Source organism: Amphibalanus amphitrite, unplaced genomic scaffold, assembly GCF_019059575.1.
Source record: "Amphibalanus amphitrite isolate SeventyFive unplaced genomic scaffold, NRLGWU_Aamphi_draft 000003F_arrow, whole genome shotgun sequence".
Classification (NCBI taxonomy): Eukaryota; Metazoa; Arthropoda; class Thecostraca; order Balanomorpha; family Balanidae; genus Amphibalanus; species Amphibalanus amphitrite.
The window spans coordinates 1,592,100-1,612,349 of NW_024881500.1; the positions used below are offsets into that span (position 1 = coordinate 1,592,100).

At 52.5% G+C, this 20,250-nt stretch overlaps 2 protein-coding genes and 1 long non-coding RNA gene across 4 annotated transcripts in view; all 3 read right to left on the minus strand.

The window, feature by feature from the left end:
• LOC122370418 overlaps positions 1-1,010 on the minus strand; it is a 65,085-nt gene extending 64,075 nt beyond the window's left edge. The window contains exons 1-2 of the mRNA XM_043346077.1: positions 1,007-1,010; positions 471-679 (exon numbers count right to left, since the gene is read on the minus strand). Of these exons, the coding sequence (XP_043202012.1) occupies positions 471-679; positions 1,007-1,010 (213 nt within the window). The remainder of the gene's footprint in view (positions 1-470; positions 680-1,006) is intronic.
• Positions 1,011-1,082: 72 nt separating this feature from the next.
• LOC122366242 lies at positions 1,083-2,269 on the minus strand. Its single transcript, XR_006253861.1, has 3 exons — positions 2,107-2,269; positions 1,500-1,566; positions 1,083-1,236 (listed from the first exon to the last, which is right to left on the minus strand). It is a non-coding gene; the product is annotated as an uncharacterized LOC122366242 (long non-coding RNA).
• A 9,921-nt stretch (positions 2,270-12,190) lies between these two features.
• LOC122366277 overlaps positions 12,191-20,250 on the minus strand; it is a 41,320-nt gene continuing 33,260 nt past the window's right edge. For both annotated transcript variants that reach the window (XM_043338384.1, XM_043338475.1), the window contains 7 exons: positions 19,590-19,833; positions 19,019-19,209; positions 18,547-18,724; positions 18,062-18,399; positions 14,745-14,843; positions 14,001-14,199; positions 12,191-13,742 (listed from right to left, as the gene is read on the minus strand). In XM_043338384.1, coding sequence (XP_043194319.1) covers positions 13,441-13,742; positions 14,001-14,199; positions 14,745-14,843; positions 18,062-18,399; positions 18,547-18,724; positions 19,019-19,209; positions 19,590-19,833 — 1,551 coding nt within the window. In that variant the 3' untranslated portion in view covers positions 12,191-13,440. The remainder of the gene's footprint in view (positions 13,743-14,000; positions 14,200-14,744; positions 14,844-18,061; positions 18,400-18,546; positions 18,725-19,018; positions 19,210-19,589; positions 19,834-20,250) is intronic.

A 20,250-nucleotide genomic window follows, 5' to 3' on the forward strand; every position in this document is an offset into this window, starting at 1 on the left:
GTGCTGCGGTACAGTCTAACAGGACGGGACTTCATTGCGCCAGCTCGTCCCCGCTTGGTCTGCGCGTCAGGCCCGCTTGATCGGTGTGCTTACAACACCACAGCTACTCACCAGTCACCACCGTTTAAATTTAAAGCGATCAAAAGTTTTCTTGTTACATATCTCGCATCAGTCCTCCCATATAACGTCGGTGCACTTCTAAAACGCAGTGGGTAGGCTTAGTACGTACGAGATAAGCAACTTTATGTATTTAGAGATTAATGAATCTAAACTTAAATTAAATGGAATAATTGCCCAGCGGGCACTCATTCTAACGTTTTTTCTGACTTGGGAGCCCTTAAAGTGAATTTAGACTGGTCGAAAAGCCATGCGATGGGGAGAATGGGGAAATGGTAAAAAAAAAAAAAACATAGAAAGCTATCCCTCTCCACTCTGCCGACTGGCCAGGGAGCCCAATCCCCGGCACCCACCTTCTCCTGCACGCCGATCCAGTGGTCGGTGGGGTGCACCTTAGCCACCAGTTCCCGGACGTCGGCCAGCAGGCCCGGCTCCCTCGGCTCGTACAGCTCAGAGTTCAGACTGCGACAGGACGCCTGCGCCTCGGTGAAGGTGGACGGTCTCTGGGAGCCGTACACGCAGGCGGAGCCGGTGCGAAGGAAACCGGCCGGACAGCCGGAGTCTGGAGGGACGGTGAGGGGAGCGGTTGGGGACTGGTTCATCAGTGTGACGCTGATGCATACTTTCAAACAGGACAATATGTACGATGTTTACAGAGCCATGCAGCACTGGATACAGAAAATAACGTGAAATCACTCGGGGTAATTACGACATGTGGTTCTCTTCAGCATATGGATCAGATGGGACGATTACATGACGCATAGCTATTTTCATCCGCGTAGCCTTTTATTCATGGGTGAATGATCAGCGGAGAAAAATCATTCATCACCACTAACTAATAAATTTGCGTGCAGGTGATGCTCGATCCATTTTCTTTCCCTCTTCTCACACATTTGCAGCCTCTGACGCACTCACCGGCCTTTGCCACACAGATCGCCGCCTTTCCTTCCGCGCAGTCGCTGGCGATTAGTTTGTTAGAGAGGCCGGGCACGCTGAGACAGGAGTGGTCTGGGTCCCTGTTCGTCACGGTAGCGTTGGCCCACTCCGAGAGACGAATGGAGGAGAAGTAGTTGAGGGCTCCCTGGGTCGGCTGCTCGTACTTCCAGTTGAAGTCGCCGTCTGTAAAAATAGCAGACTTTGTGTTTACAGTATGCATACGTTGCGTTGGATCGTTTCGAAGTCATTACGTCTCGTTTTCAGGCAGAATACGGTGCGCTTGAGCATTGCACGTTCTTATGGTATTCACTATTCTTGTGTTGTATATTGTAAATTGAATTACGGTACTTTGTAATCTGCGGCTAATTAAATCTATCAGCGCAAGTAGTTAGTTATTCAATCGTGCTTATTAATGATATCGGTGTGCACATTAACTGAAAACTTACCGCTTCTCACTTGGGCATTGAGCCAGAAAGCCTTAGATGTGAAATCACCGAGGCCGTCAAGTTCCGTCTGAAAAATGGTAGAATAAATAGCTTGACCGCGCACTTTAACAATTTAAAAAACCGGCGTGCTGCTCCTTGCTCGGTGAACGTGTTTACCTAGCTGGATCCATAACGCTGCGTTATCTTAGTGTGAATGTGTTTGTTAACGATAAATCACGTAAAGAAGTTAAATTATATTAAATTAAAGTAATTTATTGAACGAACGTTTAACAAAACACGATTACAGCCATAGATTCACAAGTTGGTATGCTTCCTCAAAAATTAAGAAAAACTAACCAGTGACATTGAGTTAAAAGAAAAACGGAGAAGCAAACAGCAAGTGCTCAGGATAAGTGAGGTTCCCCATCCATTGGAAATAAGCATGCATTGTTTGATATTCCATTACTCGCGAATGTTTTTCTTCTTTTTCTCTGAACTTCTCCCCCCGTTTCAACTAAGAGAGCTGCTGTGTAATTTGCCACTCCACCGAACACGATTATCTCACCTAACTCCACAGGGGATGGATACTACCAAAAAGGGTAGGACTGCCGAGCAGAGTAACACTCACCGGGTCTCTGGCGTAGGCCAGGGTTCGAGTCGATGTCGTGCATGCGGACCTCGCCTGAGATTGAGTGTAGCTGCTCGATATTACGTAGAAACAGGTTGTTCCCCGCTGGGCATAGCCAGTGTCGCAGAACCTTCCATCTCTGACGAAATACGGCCACGGGGGCGCAGCTAGAAAAGGGTGAATGAAGTGGTGAAATGATGATAGCTGATTCGATTTACGGAGAGGGGCGACAATGACATCGTTTACAGGGATGTCTTCGCCTCGACCTATATGTCTCCCCCTAATAAGTGTCATCCTTCTGGCTTTCAAAATGTAGGTATTACCTAACCAAATTAAGCTACTCCTGCAAAACGAACAAAATTAGCACAGACATAAGTCAGACGCCAGTTTGCATTTACGTTTGGTGTGACGCTCCTACCTGACACGACTCCTATCAGGAGAAGCGAGGCGAACTTGGTCAGCCGGCGAGGCGGCCCCGCTCCCCTGAGCCCGGCCATGACCTGGCCCCGACCGAGCCGACGCGAGACAGACGCGACCGTCGGTCCCCGGCCCTCGGACCCCCGGGGCCACCCACACCCGGGCGCCTGGCGACCGATAGAAACGGTCACACGGTCATCGGCGACTTCCGGTCGTCAGCGATACAGTCACGGCTGGAAAACGTGACCGGTGGCGGACTCAATGAATGTCGGGGAAACAGACTGGCTGACGAAATAGATACTTTTTGCTGTCGTTACTTGTATGGTTTGATATGATCACAATTCACAAGGCGTGTAAATTGTGATTCCTTTCAGGTGGATTGCTGTAGACATACGGAACGAATATGCTGGTTAAAATAACCCGTCAAAAATTAAACTGACTCTCGTACCCTTCCATGTCATGTTCGGCGCAGTCAAAATATGCAGAATAGCTGATGGGGCTAAAACGTTCAAACCGATTCTATTTTATTAACTTTGAATTATGATTAACTATAACTATGATTAACGTTCAACTTCAAACCGATTCGATTTTATTAACTATGATTAACCCGCGCATGACTGGGGGGCAGCCCCCTCCCGTTTTTCGGCAATATCTTCTAAATCGTTTCACGGATCAACACGAAACTTTCAGTACCCTCAGCGGCATCAATTTGACACCTTGTGTTAAAATTTCAGCATTCTAGCTACCATAGTTTGGCCGGAAATGACGTCAGAGTGACGTCATGTCGGCCGATTTTGATGCAAAATATTGAACTACGGCAAACGCTCTCAAGAGCTTAGTTTTAAAGCTAGATCCAATTTCTTTGCATCAGTGGACTACAAATACACGTAGCTATCAAACTGCTATCTTGAATTTTCGAAATTTCGAAAATTTCGTAAAATATGTTTTTACAATTCCAAAAATATATTTTTGATTTTTTCAAAAAGTTTTTGATGTTTTGCAAAACCCGGAATATATGTGATAAAACACACACTGATCAACTACTCTAGCAATTTTTAGCCCAATATCTTAAAAAATAGCCAAGTTATTTGCATTATTGTCAAAATTTTACAATTTGGGTAAGGTGCCTAATTAGCGACCCTTTCCGATTTGCGACCTACCTCCCTACAGAAAAACTGGCAGGAGAGAACGGGGTAAAAATGTCGTCAAAAGGTCAGCCATACTTTGGTTATCAAATTGAATTATTTTCCGGTCGTCGATCTTTCTGGTGGGACGTTTCAGGTGAGTTTAAATAAAAATGACGAGTTTCTTATCCAAAACGTGTGTGTTTGGGCCCTCTCTGATGAAAAGCGATGCACATTAGGATGATGCACCTTTTTATTCTGAATCGACATTTCTTTTTCAATTGATTACCGTTTTCCCATAGTGAATCGCTCAACTGTGCACAGCATGGCGGTTAAAAATGTGTCGCAACTCATATTTCCTATTTGCGCCTGACATGGTCGCAAATAGCTCAAGAAGGGAAAGAAAGGGAAAAGAGAGAAATGAAAATGAGGTGTTGCTGAACCTTGCAATGTGTGACAGGGGATGCCAAATGTCGTCACCGACTGCAGGGGTGCCGAATTCAGCGCGGACCTCGAATATCATACGAGATAGCCCGCAAAATTTGGGTTTCCGCCTTCTTTTCGCCTTCGGTGCATCACGTGATCAGTTTTTACTTACGTAAATGTGTTGGATAAACGTTCCTGTTCGAGTGATTGACTGCTTTGCGTATAGGTTACCTTTTTGAGATCATATTTCATCTTTTCAGGCGTCGCATTTTTTGCCATTTTTAATATGGGGAAACCCATAGACTTATTAGCGACCCTCCCCGGTCGCTAATCGGGAAGAGTTCCCTATTAACGTTGGCGTCGCCGGTGCCTGCGTGGTGTGATGAGCCTGAACTGAGGGGCCGGACCTACCCGTCTCTTACCTCGGTATCCGGGAGGATTTGGCGTAGTGCGGCCTCGACCTCCGCCAGCTCCTATTGCGTGTGTTCCAGCTCTCCCTAGCTGAAAGACGCCGGAGTTGACGGAAGGAGACAAAGGAAAAATAAGAAAAAAAAAACGAAAAACATAAGCGGCCGCCGTCTGACGTGTCACTCACGCACTGGAGGCGCCCGGCGGCCGGCTCAGTGTCCTCGCCAGGCCGGGCGGGCCGTATTTGCTTACCCGACCGCTGGCGCTTATCTAGCCTCCTATTGGCGCCCGCACCCTCTGTGGCCGTCTCCCTCATATGCCGGGCATCTCCAGGAAACGGGGGGCCGGTTGCACCTCTAACGCCAAGCGTTAATGTATTTTGCACGGATCTGACGTGAAAAGACCATTAACGTTGGCGTCGCCGGTGCCTGCGTGGTGTGATGAGCCTGAACTGAGGGGCCGGACCTACCCGTCTCTTACCTCGGTATCCGGGAGGATTTGGCGTAGTGCGGCCTCGACCTCCGCCAGCTCCTATTGCGTGTGTTCCAGCTCTCCCTAGCTGAAAGACGCCAAAATTTGCCCAAATGTATGGGCACGATGCCGGCAAGGGGCGGCATGAGGTATGCCATGCGGGCGCGGGGGGATCATAAGTACCCCGGGACTTTTGGGGTGGAATAAACGAGCTCGGTGACGGCCGCTGTGAGGTCACGGGATAGCATTAGCAAGCGTTTAATGCGTCACCAACCGGCCATGCTGGGTAGAAAGTGAGTGGAAACGGGGCGTAGCAGGGGCGCAGCGCTGGATTTCGCGCCCGGTATCGCTGTACAAACTTCCATAGCTCTCTGGGACTGAGCCTGGTCACTGGGATCCCAGAGACACACGGCGCACATGCCAACCGGGCAAACCACTGAGCCGCGAGGGCTGCCAAGGGCGGGTGGGAGGCCGGCGGATAACGGCGTCACCCATGCAAGTGCGGGCAGGGAGGAGAGTGGGCGCCTAGCAAACAAGCGCGCGGTTGGCGGTCGCCGGCGGTGGCTGGCCGCAGTCCGAGCCCGAGGGACGGCGCGGCCTCCGACAGCGGGTTAGGCAGCGGTGGGAACGACATGGCGAACGGGCGGGGCGGTGCGGTCAGCGGCGGCACGACTGATGTGTTAGATGGCAAGGCGGCGTGAGTCGGTGCGTTTTCTAGCGGCGGCATGGCGGCTGTCGCTATAGGACTATGTGCGGTGAGCCGGTCAGTGACAGCGCTCGGCATGGTGTCAGTACATACGTGACGGTCGTACGGTAATTGCGAAACGTTACGGTGCGGCTGTTAGCCGCGGCGTGCGTATACCGCTGCGCTGGGCTCAGGGCTGAGGGCTGTCGGCAGGACATGACAGTAGTATAGGCAACGGGTAAGACGCCCGTGTCGGTCACGGCACGGGTTGTCCGGAGAGGCATGACAGCAGCGGTGGGACATTGTTGAGGCGTGTTCGACAATCGACAGTGTAAGTGGAGTTGTTGGACTGACGTGAGATGGGAGGGACGCCTAGTCAGTTTGGCACAGTTATGGGGCAAAGTCAAGTGAGAACCGTCGTCTTTGAAGTGATCCGGCGAGAAGCGCTGTTAATGTAAATGATAATAGAATATAACTGAAATACAGATGCAACAGATGTGCAATGGTGGATAGGATGCGCCACCTAGGTAGCTTGTGACTGTCTCACAAATCATGTGTCGGGAGGGGTCTTGTTTATCTTTATTGTCTCCCAACATTCAGGTAGACAAAATTATTCCTGGTAGGGACGGATACCTCACAACGATGCGTTCAAGTCCGCCGATTCCTGGAATCAAGCTGGTCACCGGGCGATTTGGCCCGAATTGTCACACCGGCGGTTTCCCGCACTCTAACCAACACAACACGAGGCTGCGCTTGTCCGCGGCGAGCGAACGCGGTACAAGAGCGCTGAGGTGGGGGGGGGGGGGGAGGGCGCTGAGCAAACAGGCGCCTACGAGCAACGGCCCGAGACGAGAGGGTTATCAGGCCGGCCGCGGCGGCGGGCGCGGCGGAACGAGTGCTGTCGGCGGGCGGTCTAGGCGGCGGGTGGGGGACGGCGTGGTACACGGGCCGCCGTCGGCGTCGGACATGACCGTTGCTCTGTCAGCGGCGGAGTGACGTTGACGTGTGACAGGCCTGCGGCTAGAGCGCTGGCATGACGAAGGTTCTGTCGGCGGCGGCATGACAGCCGGGGTGGCTGGGTAGATGATAGGAGTGCTTGTGGTAACGGCGGGATGGTGGCATGTGACAGAGGGGGTGGGCCTGGCGATTGCCGTGGTAGGTGTGCCCGGTGCCGTTGGCGGCGCGGCGGCGCGGCAGCGGTTAAGACGTACGGGGTGGTCCGGGCGGCGGCCGGGATGGGTAGAACTGGAGTGTCAGCATGGCGGCGGTATGTGGGAGACGTGTCGGTCCGGGCGCTTGGGCTAGACATGATCGTGAACGGTCGGAAGCAGCGTGATAGCAGTACCTACGTATATGGCGGACGGACACTCAGTGCGTTAGACATGACAGAAGTGTCAGCGGCGGCGTGGCAGTGGTTCGTGACAGGCGGACAGCCTGTGCGGCGGGGATGATAGATGATTGTCCGCAGCGGCGTGACAGTGCCAGGTTGTCGGCAGCGGCGTGACGGCATCGGCGTGGTAGCGGTATGTGACGGATAGGCAGCTCGTGCGATGAACCTGACAGGTCGGCCGGTGGTGGTGGCTTGACAGCAGCATATGACAGACGCGGTGACCGTGTAACGGGCATGACCGGCAGCAGCGTGACGGCTCGTGACGTAGCGGCGTAGGTGGCAACAAAGGCGTGGTGCGCAGGCGCGCAGCCCCCTGTGCTGAAGATACATTGCCTAACGCAGCGCAAAGGTCCGGCGCCACCTGGGATCGAACCGGGACACCCTGGCGATAGTCCTAACGACACACAAACTGATCCGTCACGCTAACCACCACACAACTATGGGCGCAGCGTTCTGCGACAGATGAGCGCAAAACAACGAACGCTGGTGAGGAGGGCGGCGCTAAGCAAACAGACTTACGGCTGGGGGCCACCGGCCCGATACTGATAGGGTGGCCAGGGGCCGGTCGCGGCGGTGAGCGCGGCGAGACAAGTGCACCAGCTAAGGGGGGGGGGGGACGCTAGTAAACAAACGTTCGGCTGGCGCGGCGGTGGCCGGAGACAGCCCGGTCCCGGTCCAGAGAGGCGCCGCAGTGACTGGCAGGGTGACCAGGGGGATGGGTAGACGGCTCTGACGTCATGGCTGCGTCATGACGTCATGGTGGACGGTCCGCTGTGGCCAGTCCGACCGGCCACAGCGGTCGCTGCTGTGCGGTGACGGAAGGCTGACTTGGGGAAGCAGTGGGCGGAGCTTGGAGGCTGTGTACGGTCCGACCGCACACAGGGCCCGTGAACAGCCCTCAGGCTTAGGTGGAAATGGCAAACGGGAGAGACGGCCGGCGGTGATAGCGGTGGTGAAGAGCGCGGCGGGCATGAGTTTGGTATGACATGAAAGATCAGCTGATCTCGGAAATGTCATAGCTAGTTAGTGTTGTTGTTATAGCGAGTTGTTTTGTCGTCAGTGTAAGAGAGGGACGCGAGTATATGAGCAGGGCGAGCGCGATAGAATGGGCACCGGTGGGAAAGGCAGCGCTAAGCAAACAGACGGGCGGCTAGGGGCCGCGGGCGGCGGCCCGGGATGGGAGGGTGGTCAGGCCGGGGTGCGCGCGGCGGGGCGGAGCTGGTGGGAGGGAGGGCCGCCGGGAGACAAAGACACGGCCGGCGGCCTCAGGCGGTGGCAGGTGACAGTCCGGCTCGGAGAGACAGCGCGGCGGCCGGCGGGGTGGCCGAGCGGCGGTCGGCGGGGCGGCTGGGCGGCGGGGCGGCTGGGCGGCGGGCGGCCGGGCGGCCGGGCGGCGGCCGGCGGGGGGGGGGAGGGGTTGCCGGGCGGCGGCCGGCGGGGCGGCCAGTCGGCGGGCGGGTCGTGGCAAACGGCAGGACAGCCAGCGGAAGCGTCAGGTGTGACGGTGGGCTGTCGGCGGCGGCATGACAGCGGTGACGACGAACGTAGCGGGCGTGACGGTGTAATTGACAGACTAACAGTCCGTGTGACAGAAGAGGTAGTCAGCAGCGGCTTGACCACGTATGACAGACGGGACAGGCCGTGCAACGGGCGAGATAGTTGATTGTCAGCGGCGGCGTGACAGCGTATAAGACGGCACAGTCCAGGCGACTGACGATAGAAGCCAAGCTAGCGGCGGCGTGACGGCCTAATAGCCGACGGGAAATCTCACCGGCGACGGGTGAGATGGGCGTTATAGTAGGGCAGGGCGGACTGGCCGTCCGAGAAACTCTCATGACATAAGCATTGGATGTCAGCTGCGGCGTGACGGCGCGGGACGTGTCGGCGGTAAGACAAGCAAAGGAGCAGTAATCGCCACGTGATCGCCACGGCAGTAATCGACACACAAGTGGAACGTGGACCACTCTGAAATGTTCAACACAACAATACGAGGGGCGGTAGGTACGCCGGCACGGAGCGCCCGCGGGCCTAAGATTGCTGGTAGTGGGGTCGCTCGTGACAGCCTGGACACAATGGGGAGACGCTAGCCAGCAAAGGCGTGACTTACCGGATGCCCTTTCGCGTGTGGAGCGTCCCATCTCCGGGAGATAATCGCAGCGGCTTGAGCGCGCACGCACGAAAAACATAAGCGGCCGCCGTCTGACGTGTCACTCACGCACTGGAGGCGCCCGGCGGCCGGCTCAGTGTCCTCGCCAGGCCGGGCGGGCCGTATTTGCTTACCCGACCGCTGGCGCTTATCTAGCCTCCTATTGGCGCCCGCACCCTCTGTGGCCGTCTCCCTCATATGCCGGGCATCTCCAGGAAACGGGGGGCCGGTTGCACCTCTAACGCCAAGCGTTAATGTATTTTGCACGGATCTGACGTGAAAAGACCATAAGCGTTTTTTGCAATGGTTTGCCAAAATGCTCACTACAAATAAGTTGGTGAATATTGGGGCAGAAAATGACCATATTTTAATAGAAAAATGAACGATCTCTCCGAAAATCAAGCCAGTAATACAGTAGCACCCTCAGAGCGTGAGCAATGACGGTTCAAATTAAGGGGGTCGCTAATTAGGCACCTTACCCTATATATTTTTCAAAACCATTTTTCAGTACGTTTTTGACATCGTAAAGCAATATAAATGGCACCATCGTGTTCCTGAGCTCAAACACTGCCTCTGAGAGGCACCTTTTTTGCTGAAAAAAAAAAAAATTCAAAAGTTGACCTTTTCTGACCTGAAATTGACCAGACCTCCGGTAAATTCAGCTGAAAATGACCTCAAATGACCCAGACGACATTATTTTTGAAATGTACGTGTAAAATGGACCATATGCGTCACGTGACCGATACATGATATACGATTTTCGTGACCTAGGATGACCTGGCCTTGACCTGAAAAATTCGAAGTAAAAGTTCGGTACCCTCAGGGTATCTAAGGCATATATCAAGGAGTGCGTGAACCAAAAAATAGCCTGACGACTTGTCAGTCGGCGGCCAGAGCCTAAATTGTAAACAAGCAAAAATGCCGATAATTTTTACTTTGACCTGACCCGTGACGTCATCAGTGACCTCGAGGTCAATGAAAATAGGTTTCGCTCGACAGTTTTTCCAGGGCTATCAGATGCCGTTTTAATTTTGACGATCGGCCCAGTAGTTTCGGAAATAGGAGGGGGCTCTGGAGAGCCCCATCAGTCACTCGCGTTATGGAAAATACCCCAGTCATGCGCGGGTTAACTATGAAATGTATTGCAAAATACATAATGTGCAGTTCCACCAGCACATGTGCTCATGCACTGTAATATATTGCCGGTTTTTATGTATACTTTTACTTACATCTATGCGTAACTCACCGTTCCGTCATTTCCATCCTCAGGAGGACAGTCAAATCCTTCTCCACGCCTCCCCCTGATCCGGGCTGGATGGTCACCTTTATCCAACGTGAGTCGCATACGTACTCCTCGAAGCAGGCTCACACGCGGTGGGGTAACCGTTTGCGAGCTAATTGGCCTGTCGACTGTTGGCTAGGTCTCAGCGACGCAGCAGGGTGCCTGCCCAGAAATGTCTTCCCCTAATTCCTATCATGCTTCCGACTCTAAAAAGGTCTCATCAGACCGAAACAGCCCATTGGCTAACAGCACAAAACAAACAAAAGCAAACCTATGCATACATGAAACAGCAGCTTTATGCCATGCTGATGAAGATTTGTAATATTCGAAGCGCGTCCATGCACGTTCCGTGTTTTTCTACTTGTTTCTATCAATACAAATAAATGTATTCAATGTGAGCTCATGTTCGTAAAATATAAATAACTCTTCAAAAATATCACAGCGTGTAGGTACGTATACGGTATAATGTAGGATCCCAAAGCGCGCATTAAGTGTAACAAATGACACATAATTCATTCACAGGTCGCGACTTTTTAGCATTTACAAATTTAGGTACTCAACAGAAATGTATAAGATCCAAACTGTAGCCATTCTCAATTCACGATATTTCTTCATGGCACCCGTAGAGCAAATGCGTATTTTTCGGTGTGCTGAATAATTCGTGGCTTCATTTTTACGGTTTCGAAAATCTAATTATCTCGCCTACCGCAAATTTCTCACGTGTCGTCTACTCAAAACGCCTATTAGTGAGCTTGTAAAACACATCACAATATTAGTTATCATCGGTCGTTGCCGCCTGTCATTAGCAGCCTCTGCCCGTCTAGGAGTGACTGTAAGAAACCTATTTGTCGACTGTTTCTCATGTCAAGGAAAGACATCCACCTGGACATCAGAAGGCTAATTACACTACCTAATACGATTGATGACTGCAGACTACCTATAATTACAGGAGCCACTCATTACTGAGCATTAGTCATCGTGCCGTACAAAATCACTGTTGATAACCATTAACTCCTGGCATCAACACAGCGTTCTGATCGAACGGTCTGGACCTCGCTTTATTCATGAATGATGCTATGCCACTGAAGTATATCTCACTGCCATAGTGACCCGGCAATTTACACCGGTAATGACCCGACGAGCAGACGGTGTTTTTGCCCCGTCACTTTGCGGTGACATCGACGATCGTTCACGGGCATTTCTGCAGTGTTTCCGGTGATCACTGATGGGCGGAGGCCGGTTCGGCGCCCCTCCTGTCTGCATTATTAACCGACACGGGCGCGGCCGAAGGAACAGGCCGTGGGAAGGTTGAGGTATCGCCACCAGCTGTTCTTGGAGCTGACGGGCGAGACAACAGCCACCGAGCTGTCAACCTAATGTCTGGCGATACTCGGAACTGCACACGTGGGCGATTTCTATGTGGTTGGTATGAAGTCCACACCAACTTATATGTTTTATCTCTCATTTGTACTCTTCCTAGGCACATTGCACATGTCAAGTTGAAAATTGAGAATATGTTTACCATAAACCTAGGACCAAAATGATCAGTCAGTCGCATTCTAAAATCACCTCATTGAAGGTAAGAATGGTGTGACAATTAGGCGTTGTACCGAGCGATCGCCGATCACCATACTTTACGATTTAATGACTACTTAGATGAGTAAGACCGTTTCTGCCGCTATTTATGCAGTTTTTCCATAACTATCCCGCTAATGGTCGAGCAATACAAGCGCCAGGCGTTTTCTAAAAAGTGTATTCTTGACTCATAAGTGATTGGATAACACTGCAAACTCCACAACAGGTAAAACTACCGCCTGATCCATTGGACCAGGCGCGTTTTCGAGCTCTTTGATCACAGAACGGTATGGCGTCGCCGCTCACAGCTTCCATTGCCCGTCGGCACAGTCCACTCCCTAATAGTTCTTAACACTTTCTTCACTAACTGGACAAGAAAGGCCGCACACCACAGCAAACAGCACAATCACAGTCTCAATTCCAGCAGGCAGCATTAGTGTTAAGTGTTAACCCGTCTCCAATGGCGCTAACTAACCGTTTAGTGGAATGCATAGAAGAAATGGAACGGAATATGTGTGGTTATTCATCGATATGACAACAAGAAGCAAAACAGGTTGCTGAGAAGTAGGCATTTCACGCGATGACTGCATTCGTTGGCTACAAACTTCAATGCAAAACAATCTGACTTATTCAGACATACAGGACTGACCTCCAGATATCCATCTGAACAGAAATATGACACCCGAGATAAGCAACGGAATTTATATGCACATCCGCATTGGAGCACATTGAAAGTTAAAGATACGCCCAGCAACACATGTACCGAAACTCCAACCAAAAACGCTATGAACTTCTTACAAAAGAGCTGGAACGGAAACGAAGCAGGGAAACCAACCTTCCTCTTTTAAGGAAACAAAATAATCAATGCCGGAAAACGATGACACTGAGGACGAAAACAATGGCGCTGATCAGCGACGTCTCACAATTTGTCAGATTAAACCAATGACAGGACCTCTTCTTTTCACCCGATGTCAACCGCCTTCACAACAGAGACCCAAGGCACGACTATCGATCCAGGCTTCATCCAGCCTCCAATGAGCTGTAGTCCCACTATAGTTACAGCCGGTCGTGATCCTCTTGGTCCAAGCACCGCATCGCCCACCGCTCTCTCCTCTCTATTCTCAGTTGTGATCCTCCCACTGACCCGGGCTCTGCTCCTCTCTCCCAGTTGTGGCCCTCCCAGTCGCCCTCGCTCCTCCTTTCCTCTTTCAGCTGTGGTACTCCCAGCCGTCCGCCACTCCCTCCCCTCTCTCCTCTCAATAGTGGCCCTCCCAGTCGCTCTCTTTCTCATCTTCTCTCTAAGTTCTCAGTTGTGGTCATCCCAATCGCGATCTCCTTCTCTCTACTCCCCTCCTCTCTCAGTTGCGGTCCTCCCTGTCAGTCACCGCTCTCTACTTCTCTCCTCTCCTTTCAGTTGTGATCCTCCCAGTGACCGACCTCCCAGTCGTCGGTCTGACACGCCTTGCCGCAGTAGGCGCGCGGGCTGGACACCTCATCAGCCACACAGAGAGAGCACAGCTCGAACGCGCCGGGCGTCCGCTCCCGGCGCTCGCAGAAGCTGCACGAGCGCAGCGCCGCCGCGTCTGCCTCGTCCGGCTCCTCGGAGTCGGAGCTCGACTCGGGTGTGGGGGACTCGGCCACGGGCACTCCGCGCTCGGTGAGGACAGAGGTCAGCTTGGCCAGGCAGGTCTCCACCACCGACATGTCCGAACCTGTCCGGGCAGGGCGGGGGGGGGGGGGGCGTCAGTGGGGAGAACGTGACACGACAGAGCACACGAAAATACTCAACGTTCCTGCGGGAAGTAGTTATCAGAAAAGAGCTACCGAATAAACCACCAAAACAAGGATAAAAATCGTTTTCCAGATACTACGAAGGGTTCGAAAACAATATGTCTTAAAGGAAAAACACTTTACAACTCAGCTCAAAGTCCAAAAGGGCAAAACACATCCTCAACTCCCGGCCGACTCACCGGCGATGGGCCTGGCCTTTTTGGCGGCTCGTTTCCTGGAGCGTTTGCTGGCGGGCGGCGGTGCCACGGCTCCCTGCACACAGCTCACCAGCTGTAGGGCGGCGTCCCGCAGCGGTCCCTCTGGCAGCTGCTGGACGCCGTCCGACAGCCGGCCGGCGCGCCGGCCCACCCGCTCCAGCTGCGCCGGCTCCAGCGGCTCCTGGGAGGCACAGGGACAACACGGGTTAGATGTCATCATAGGGAACAGCCAGAGGTGAGAAACGATCACAGGTGGAGCTAGAGGATAGACACGGTTACACATCTTATTACCAGGCAAGATACCATAGCTCAGCTGCTAATGTCGCAATTCATTTGAGGCAAGGTTATATCGCAAGGGGTACTGGAGATTAAATAAGGTCACAGGGTCACATAGGGACACCAGAGGCGATACGATGACACAGCACATCACAAGTCGATAACGTCACAGGGCCCGCTCATGGCAGTCACATGAGTCTCCACACTAGGTCATGAAGTCAGTCTTCCGCCCCGAAAAGTCATAAATGGCTCATTGGGGTGAGAGGTCAAATTGGGGTGAAAGGTGAGGATCAGCTCTGGAGCATAAATGATATTGGCAGTTCTTAGGATATGAAAAACACACAACGAAACAGAATATACCAGCTGTCAGTATAGCTAACAATTATTATCGTAGGTGCACCATCCGTCACACAACGCCGCCTCAAAATTCGTCCGCGGCGCAGTGCCCACCTCCGGTATATCCCTGAGGTGGTCGGCAGAGAGCAGCAGGTTCTCCAGCTCGCGGCTCAGACGCTCCATGGCCGTCACTGCCGGGTCGGCCGGCTTCCCCTGCGGAACGGACATATCACAGTGTGGGAACTGACGGCCATAGACGCAGGGACGGCGCGGGGAGTAAAATTAGGTGCAATGGACAGTTATAGAATATACGGGGTCCGCCGGCTTCCCCTGCGGAACGGACAGATCACAGTGTGGGAACTGACGGCCATAGACGCAGGGATGACGCCGGTAGCAAAATTAGGTGCAATGGACAGCTATAGAATAGAATATGCAGGGTCGCCCGGCTTCCCCTGCGGAACGGACGTAGAAAGTATGAAGGACTGATGACCATAGATGTAAGTCGCAGGGACGGCGCGGGACGTAAAATTAGGTGCAATGGACAGTTATAGAATATGCAGGGTCGGCCGGCTTCCCCTGCGGAACGGACAGATCATAGTGTGGAAACTGACGGCCATAGACGCAGGGACGACGCCGGGAGTAAAATTAGGTGCAATGGACTGTTATACTAGTAGAATATACGGGTTGGCCGGCGGGTTCGCCCGGCTTCCCCTGCGGAACGGACAGATCACGGTATGGAAACAGACAGCCAGTCTCAGGAGCGGCGCGGGGTACAAATAAGGGAGCCTCTGCGTCCGAGCCAAATAGCTATGATGAATAATGGGATAGCTAAATGCGTGAAATCGGGGATTTTGGATAACTTCGAATGCCCTTAAAAACCCTATGTAGGTAAATAAAACAAATTTAATTAGACTCAAATTGGTGCTCACGACGCGTGTCACCCTGAGTGACGTCCCCTATGCAGTGTCTCACAATTCATGACTGATTTGGCGCCAGTAATTACCATCATTAACTACAACGACCGGAAACAGGGTGTTTGCCAGGACGTGTAAAAAACAACCGAGGTGCAAAAAAGACGATAATGTGTGAAAAAACGCGGGCGGGCTACAGTGGAGGTCAAACAGATATTTATACAGTACAAATGTTATTGGATTGACTAAGACTTGCTACAAGAATTGTATGGTGCCCACAACACAGGAAAGAGGTACAGTCCACAGCAGAAGTAATGTGGGGTTTCAGTCATGGGTATGTTTTGCTTCTGAAGCTTAGGAACGATTAGCCAGACTACAATGAAACTTTGAATGTAGCTTATATGTATCGTCACCCTTGCAGCTGCAACTTTAGCTATTGACATCTTCTTTTCGATCACTCCGCATTAACCCTATTAGTGGCAGGCTCCTGGCCCCCCTGCCCCCCTGCCACTATTAGTGGCAGGGGGGCTGTTTACGACCCCCCTTGATATCTCGAGATCTAACGGGCCGATTTTCAAAATTCAAACGGCATTCGATTTCGCTTAACGTGATCTACATTTCTAAAAAATAAAAATTAAAAAATGTCAATAGGGGGGGGGGGTAGAGGGGGGTAAAAACGGACATATTGCAGATACATTTTAGACTGTTTATCACGGCCAGGTTTCTGAACCAATCTTAACGCAACTTTTGCCGATCGATAGAGAATGAACCAGGAATTCACATGGATCCTAAAAACATGCATTTTCAAAAATCATAGGCGGATACAGATCATTGAGATTGGGGGTACACAAAAAGTATAGTAAATAAGGTTTTTGTTGGTACTGTTTTTAAAAAGGGTGGCAATGGTCTTGTTATGTAACAATTTTCTTATGAGAAAACGACTACAATTGTATTGGTCATGCATAGGCGGTGTCAGGGCACCTATGTTGGGAGGTAAAACATAACCCCCCCTTTTTGGACGCCTGGATCCGCCTATTATAGCAAAAACGTGTCAAAAGAGGATGCACAATAACTTTGTATACGTTATCACATGATACCTTTCATTCAATGTTCGTAAAACTGGTGTATACAGTTATTACGGAGCGAGCGAAGCGAGCGGAGTCTTACGTAGAATAACGGAAATTTCTGAGTATGAGCGGCCGGCCGGCCGGCCGGCCGTGGGGACGCTCTTCAAAAGCTAATATCTTAGGAACGGGACATCCGATTGACAAGCGGTCTTCTTTACTGAATGTCACTTGGACGTAAAAGTTCTGTGGTGTGATGGCCACCATGCGTTCTTGCCAACCACCGCACGTGGCGCGTGGTAAAGTTGGACATTTTTTAAGAACCCCCAAAATTGCAACCTCAATAACGGCACAACGGCTGGGCCGATTGAATTGAAACTCGGTACACAGTTAGGTCTCCATCAGATAATTCATCTGCATGTGTTAGGGTTGGGGTGCTGCTGCACGTGCGCACGTGCAGGGGTCGTTTCCAGATCTCGAGAACGGCTGGACCGATGGCGCTCAAATTTGGTACACGGTTAGGGACCAGTTAGTAGGGTGCCGTGCACAAGTCAGTTGGGACCCATTTTGCACGTGCGCACGTGCAGGGTGCCGCTTCCAGATCTCGAGAACGGCTGGGCCGATTGTGCTCAAATTTGGCACATCGCTAGAGACCGGTTAGTAGGGTGCCGTGCACAAGTCAGTTGGAGGTACCCCCTCGAAATTTCGCACGTGCAAGGCCCACCCTCTCGCTCGCTCCGTTAGTCGCCCCATAAGGCGTTATACTGGTAATACATCAGCATCGTGATCTTCGCCCCAAATGACTCGCTTCACGAATAGGACCCCCCATTCCCAGTGCTCTGGAGCCGCCCCTGGTAAAGGTATGAACTTGAAATTTTCAGGGAATGTGCCCAATTTAGTTTTAGGAAAAGTCAGAAAATTTCAGCATCGTAGCTTCAGCGGTTTCGGAGATATTCCCGAAAAACCTGAGGGGTGGATAAAAACACCCCCCCCCCCCTGCCACTAATAGGGTTAAACAATGATCGCCAGCCAAAGCCAACCGTTGAGATTGGTAAAACCCTACATTACTTTAGCGGTGGGCTGTACCTTTCGCCGATGAAGTAGGACAACAGGGAGTCATTCTACCGAATTCACGATTTAGAAAAGAAAAAGCAGACCGATAATCGACGTCAACATTCGGCAATCAGCACTCATGTCCAGAACGACACATCTTAAAACCTGTCATCATCCCGATCGACCAGAAAAGAGCCCGACTTTTGTCAATTTCACTTGCGATTCTTCTCAACCCACTTACTCAATTAGTCAGTATAAAGCAGTCACTCAAACATCATGCATGACCCTGCCCCTGGCCCACCCTGACGTTATCTCCAAGCAATCCCCAGTTCTCGTTCGCCTTGAAAACCGACACCAGACACCGTAAGCCATTCATCTCACCTCCAACCCCGTAAGTACCCACCTGTACAGTCTCCATGGGCGGGCCGGAGGCGCCACCGGCGGCCGGACCACCCGAGCGGCTGGCACCCCGCCGCACCTTCACAATATTCGCCGCCGCCCACTTCATGACCTCGCTCTGGGTACCGTCCTGAGAAGTGGCCCTGCTCGCCGCCGGGATGCCGCCAATCTGGGTGGATATGCTGGACGCCGGACTCCCGTCGCCCTTGGCGTCTTTGTCGGTTTCTGGCGTTGTCTTCGAGTTGCCGTCGGTTAGCACTGTCGGCTCGGAGTCTGTGCCGTATGGTGGCCACTTGCCATAGGGAAACACTGGCTCGGGTTTGGAGGCCGACGCCGGATTCGCTGGGAAAGACGAGAACACCACGAATTAATCAGAGGTTCAAACGAGCACCAAAAAAAGACACACACACATAAAACATGAACACATCGGCCTGTCTGCAAGAGCTCCGCCGACCATGTAATTCAAAGGTAACTAAACGTAAAACTTACATGGTTTCACGAAGAATCGTCGATCGGGGAAAACATGACCATTGTGGCTCAGGTAGAAGGCCGTCTTCATTGCCGCGTGGTAATTGAGCACGTGCTCCGTCAGCTCCACCATGTGGTCGGCGAATTTCATCGAGTTCACCTCCAGACCGGTGGTAAACATTCCCGCGCCGCTCATGTCCTGAGAAGGCACAGGGTGGGACAGGCGGCACACGTCAGCGGCAGCTGTTCCAGTCCAGCGAATCAGCAGCCCAGTCAGTAACAGTGTGTGAGTTTGTCTGTGTGCCTCTCCCTCCCTTCTTCTGGCCTGTCCGGTCAGTACATCTGTCTGTCACTCAATTTTTCCTTCCATTACTCTTTCGCTCCCTGCCTCCCTTACATCATACACCCTCACTCTAACTCACTCACTCACTCACTGACTCACTGACTCACTCACTCACTCCTCCCTCTCTCCCTCCCTTCCCTCCACTCTCACCTCCGGTCCATCAAAGGTGGGCAGATCGGGCAGCTGCTCAGCGGCGCAGTCCAGCTGATAGTCCAGCTGCACCAGAGTCGAATCCAGCAGGTGCGGCCGAGGCGTCGACAGCAGCACGCGACGGACCTGGTGCAGGCGCACTAACCATTCGTCCGGTATCTTCCAAACGTCGGTCATACTGCACGCTGCAACTGCTCGACCGAGAGAGGGGGGCGGGGTTAGAGCTGCCGCGCGTCAGACGCGCCCAGAGCAGGGTGGGATGCACACGTGTGACAGGGGACAGTGTGATGGGGATCACATGTGCTGCAGCAAGTAAGAGATGACCAGTACGATTCAACAATTGCAAAATGTATCGCGTGCACCACACAGCAATTAGGCAGATAAAATACTCATATGTTCATTATTACTGAAACTTGTCACCATTAAACACTCTTCATTATCATTTCAGGGCATTATTTTGTGATATACCTCACAAATTCCACCATCTGAAGACACCACAAACCCTCACCCGCCCTCGCTCGCACCTCCCCCTCCCCCCAGACCCTTGGCGCCGCTAGCCATCGTGACTCACTGCTAGCGATGGTCGGCATCGCGATGAACTGCGGTGTGCAGGTCTTCTCTCCGGCGTGGGTGATGACGGCGTTCAGGCTGGCGGCGTCTCGGCGCAGGTGGGCCGTCACGGCCAGTTGGAGGGGCACGGCGTGCGCCGGACGCAGCGCCAGGAACTCGATCAGACTGCCACCGCGCAGCGCGTTCGAGTAGGCCTTGAGGGCGCGGTTGGTGACCTCCGTCAGTTGCTCGGAGGGGGCCGTGTACTGGCGGAGACAGCAACAGTCAGGTCAGAGGGAGAGGCTCGGCACCGGTCAGAGGGGAGAGGTCAGGTACACAGAGCGAAAATGGTGTACACTGTAAAGGAACCAGCTCATGTCCGAGATTGAAAATAGTGAGAGACTCGGCGATCAGTTAAAGCGAAGGTTCAAGCATACACCAGTCGTAATAACATAGGTAATACCAGTATAACGCCTTTTGGGGGCGATTAACGGAGCGAGCGAGAGGGTGGGCCTTGCACGTGCGAAATTGCGAGGGGGTACCTCCAACTGAGTTGTACAAGCACGGCACCCTACTAACCGGTCTCTAGCGATGTGCCAAATTTGAGCACAATCGGCTCAGCCGTTCTCGAGATCTGGAAGCGGCACCCTGCACGTGCGCACGTGCAAAATGGGTCCCAACTG